At 43.8% G+C, this 4,917-nt stretch overlaps 1 protein-coding gene across 1 annotated transcript; it reads right to left on the bottom strand.

The window, feature by feature from the left end:
* Window positions 1–875: 875 nt before the first annotated feature.
* Window positions 876–1,187, bottom strand: LOC138883478 (uncharacterized). The gene has a single exon (XM_070164167.1). It carries the CDS (start codon window positions 1,185–1,187, stop codon window positions 876–878), a length of 312 nt encoding a protein of 103 aa, XP_070020268.1.
* Between the last annotated feature and the right edge of the window lie 3,730 nt (window positions 1,188–4,917).

Genomic DNA, 4,917 nt, shown 5'->3' with positions numbered 1-4,917 from the left:
GTTGCTCTGCCCCTACTCATCTTACGCATTGCCTCCATTACTTCCTCGACCTTAATGTGCCTATAACTAAAGTCATGGAGATTGTCGGCATTTCCCACTTCACCGAGCACAATATCCTGATCCCTTTCTTTATTTAGAAGTTTATAAAAGTAGGTCTGCCACCTCCTCTTAATCTGGTCATCCCCCATCAAAACTCTGCCGTCCTCGTGTTTGATGCACCTCACTTGGTCTAGATCCCTAGCCCTACTCTCCCTTGCCTTAGCTAGTCGGAATAACTTTTTCTCCCCGCCTTTGTCCACCGGTTCCTTATACAGGCGAGCAAAAGCCATTGTCTTTGCCTCCATGACTACCAGCTTCGCCTCCTTCCTAGCTACCTTATACCTCTCTCTGTTCATCCTCCTTTCCTCCCCGCTAGTGTTACCTACTAACTGCATGTATGCTACCTTCTTCGCTTCCACTTTTCCTTGGACAACTTCATTCCACCACCAGTCTCCTTTGTGACCACCGGAGCAACCCGAAGATACCCCTAACACCTCTCTCGCCGCCTTTCTTATACAGTCCGTCGTCGTTGACCACATAGAGTTTGCGTCCTCATAACTCCTCCAAGCTCCCATAGCCGATAACCTTCCTTCCAACTCCCAGGCTTTATCCTTTGTTAAGGCGCCCTACCTGATCCTCGGGCGACCTCGTACTAACCTTTTCTTCCTCCTTATTATAATACCAACATCCATCACCAAAAGCCTATGTTGTGTTGCGAGGGTCTCACCTGGGATAACCTTGCAATCCTCGCACAACCTTCTATCCCCTTTCCTGAGGAGGAAATAGTCAATCTGGGTCTTCGCCACCGAGCTTTGGAAAGTAACTAAATTCTCCTCCTACTTCGGAAAACTTGAGTTCGCAATCACCAGCTCAAATGCCTTGGCGAAGTCCAACAGAGAAGTGCCCCCTCCGTTCCTTTCCCCGAAACCGAAGCCGCCATGCACCTCAATATATCCACCTGCAGCCGACCCAATATGACCACTGAAATCTCCGCCTATGAATAACCTCTCGACGGGCGAAATATTACGCACAATCTCATCCAACCCTTCCCAAAAATGCCTTTTAATCTCCTCATCCAACCCTGCTTGCGGCGCGTACGCGCTAGTGACATTTAAAGTACACTCACTAACCACCAACTTAATAGTCATTAATCTATCATTCACCCGCCTAACCTCTACCACAGACTCTTTAAGATGCCTATCTACCAAGATACCCACTCCATTCTTAACCCTTTGTACTCCAGAGTACCACAACTTATACCCATCCGCGTCCTTTGCCCTGGATCTAACCCACCTAGTCTCCTGAACACACGCTATATTAATCTTCCTTTTCTGGAGGATCTTAGCCAACTCTATAGACTTACTTGTTAGTGAACCTACATTCCATGACCTGATTCTCAACCTATAGGCTCCCTTGCCCCTACCTCTCCTGCCACCCGTCCCACCACCTGGACCCTGCACGACCCCACACCCTTTGCCTCACCCGAGGACATGCCCTTACTCTATCATCCCAGACTACAGCCGCTACACTCACGACAAGCTAAAGAAGACTTGTTAGCACACCATGAACAACGGACCAAACTAGAAGGACATAAGTAGCTAGTTGTATGATTAAACTAGTGCAAACTAAAATAACATCAATTTAACTAACACCAAGAGAGAAAAAATAAAACGGGAGGTACCAACTCCCGAGAACAGAACCTGTGCTTGTTTTGATGTACTCGATGTTGTTGCACGCTCACGTTCAGCTTCCCCCCGCCCCGTTGTTGACACTCGCCTAGGCTGCTCTCCTTTGCTTGTGCGCGTGCACCTAACTTGTCTCCAATAGCTCCGATAACTTCCCTACTGTGGGTGGGGTCGCCGGCGCCTCTGAACTTTCGACTTGCTATACTCCCGGTGTTGTAGGACCCGACGTCCAGCCCTTGGAACTACCAACCAGCCTGCCTGCTCTGTTGCGTTTGCTCGTACACCTCCCAACGGAACCGATCTGCAGGTTTGCTCGTACACTAGATCTGCTACTGGCCCGACTCGTCGGAAAACAATGACGGAACCTGTAAAACACACGAACCCCGACGTCCAACAAAGTGCAACCTAAAAAACACACAAACACACAACGGAACCGAGAAAAAGAGACAAATGTTGGACTGTCACCGTCACCACTAGTGACACACAGATTGATATTAATTAATAAATTGATATCTGATAGGAATTGAAGCTAATCATTTGTGTTTCCAAGAATTTGTTCTTCTCTTATATCTTCAACTCATCTCATGCTTATACAGCACAATAGCAATCCTCTTGATGAAGACATAGTGTTAGAACACGCATATCTCTCTTTTATTCGAATAGTGAAAGGAAGAATAGAGAACAAAGCTCATAGTTACTAGTAGTACAGATGTTAGCCCACTTCTTCTTGGATATACAGTTTCACTGTTATCATCTAACAAATATATCTATGCACAATCCAATCCAAAGCAGATAAAATAAGGAAAATTTCACATAAGAACAACTGAGCTCCCTACTTTTCAATTTTATAGCCCATGTTTATGGCAATCATCCCATGAACTGATGTTCCATAGCAGCACCAACAGTAGCAGAAGAGAGAAGAAGAAGAAGAAGAAGAAGAAGAAAACGAAGGAGGAGAAGGAGGAGGAGAAAGGAGGCTGAAGTTATTTAAAACGTGGGTACAAGTTAAAAGTTTTTAAAAAAAATGGGTATAGGTTAAATGGGGGCGACCAAATAGGGCGCCCCGTGCAATTTTTACCTTTTTAAGTGCTTTGCGGGGATAGGTAGGCCCAAAAAATGGGCTTAGGAAGGAAAAACAGAGAGTGCAAAGTTTAATAACGATTAATTTAATCAATAAGTTAAATAAGATAGATTAAAACTTGAATGAGTAAAAGAGAAAAGGTTTGAGCAATTTGTATACAGTCAAAATCAAATGCCTCCGATTTATAGGCTCGGGGGTCCGTCTTGAGCCCGAGTTTGGGCAAGGTCGAGTTCGAGCCTAATGGATCAGACCCGAGCTCGAAGGTAGAATGCAATGTTCAAGGTACAATGGACGCCGAAGGCGAGTATGCTCGGCCCCGAGATAGTACCGTTATGGACTTGTAACAGAATGGGCTAGATTCCTGCCACATCCCCAAGATCATGGCGCAAATTCCGAAATATGATTGTACGATTCCGTACTAGGCAGTTAGACAATTGTATCAAGAATATTCCTTACTGTAAATAGAAATATACCTTATTTAAGGTTCCCCTATTTTATAAAGGGGACCCCAATTATTTGTAATATCATCTCATCATTGGCAAGAATATACTATCCTACTTTTTTCTCTTACTATTCATTAGAATTGTCCTTTACATTTATTATTCTTACTTTATTGCTCTTAATCCATCTCGAGGTCACTAAGCTCGAGGTCACTACTGCTGAGTAACATTGATTTGATTCACTTATTTCTTTCACTTCTACTTCACATTTCTTGATTATTAATTAGTATTGAACTAAATCACATGTCTTTAAAACCACAAATCAAATTTAATTGTTACTCGTATTTTCGAGGTAAGACGTTTGGTGCCCATTGTGGGGCTAAAGATAATAGTGATTATTTCTTTACTGATTCTCATTACACACGTTGTCTTTATACTTTTTCTTGTCAAGAATTTTTGATTCTCAGGTTGAAACATGTCTAGCTCACAAAATGCACATGTTCATGACAACAAAGGTCTTGGAGAAAACAACAATACATGGTAGGTGTACCACCGATAAACCCAGGGAAAGTGCCAAATGTGGAACCAGTTGATGTGAGTTCGCACATTGCTTTGAATGCAGATCTAGGCGCGGACCCCAAAGGAAATATATGCCGGGAAGCCCGATTTGGGGGCCAAAGAATACAAGGAATGGGAGATGGGGGACTCAACCTCCAAGTAGTATTCGAGATGCTACAAGCTCAGCAAGTCGACATCGCTCAACTTCAGAGTCAAAATAAAACTCAAGAATCAGCAGAACCAGTAAACACTCGGCATACTAAACCAGTGCTAGAAAGGCCAGATGAAAGTGGCTCGGGGACTGACCCCACGATTATGAGAATGCTCGAAGATCTCACCAAGAAGATCGAGTCCGGGGAAAAGAAAATTGAAGACAATGACAAAAAGGTGAAAACTTATAACTCCCATGTTGACCAAATACCGGGGGCACCTCTAGTCTTGAAAGGTTTAGATGCCAAAAAGTTCATATAAAAACATTCCCTCAGAGTGCAGCTCCGATGCCCATTCCTAAGAAATTTCGCATACCTGATATACCCAAATATAACGGAACAACCAACCCCAACAAGCATATTACTTCATACACTTACGGGATTAAAGGAAATGATTTGAATGGCGATGAGATCGAATCGGTCTTGTTGAAAAAGTTTGGAGAAATGTTATCAAAAGGAGTTATGATTTGGTATCACAACATAGCTCCTAACTCTATTGACACATTCGCTATATTAGCAGATGCCTTCGTGAAAGCACACGCCGGGGCCATAAAGGTGGCCACGAGAAAATCGGACGTCTTCAAAATAAAACAAAGGAACGACGAGATGTTAAGGGAGTTCATGTCCAGGTTTCAGATGGAAAGAATGGAATCCACTGGTCTCCGATGAATGGGCAGTACAGGACTTTATGCAAGGCTTGAACGAGCGAAGTTTGATTGCATCTCGACAGTTAAAATATAACTTGGTCAAATATCCAGCTGTGACATGGTCAGATGTGCACAATCGTTACCAATCAAAAATCGGGGTCGAGGATGACCAATTGGGAGCCCCCTCGGGTTCAGTTCATCCTAACAGATTTGCATCCAAGCCCCCAAGGGACACAAACCGGGAATCGAGATTCAACA

The sequence above is a fragment of the Nicotiana sylvestris genome, chromosome 12 (assembly GCF_000393655.2).
Source record: "Nicotiana sylvestris chromosome 12, ASM39365v2, whole genome shotgun sequence".
NCBI classification, from domain to species: Eukaryota; Viridiplantae; Streptophyta; class Magnoliopsida; order Solanales; family Solanaceae; genus Nicotiana; species Nicotiana sylvestris.
The sequence above is the reverse complement of the archived record's forward strand: the minus strand, read 5'-3'. Positions and strand labels throughout refer to the sequence as shown.

Excerpts from the sequence above, each read along its gene's own strand:
- LOC138883478 (XM_070164167.1), bottom strand. The coding sequence starts at position 1,187 with ATGACTATTAAGTTGGTGGTTAGTGAGTGTACTTTAAATGTCACTAGC.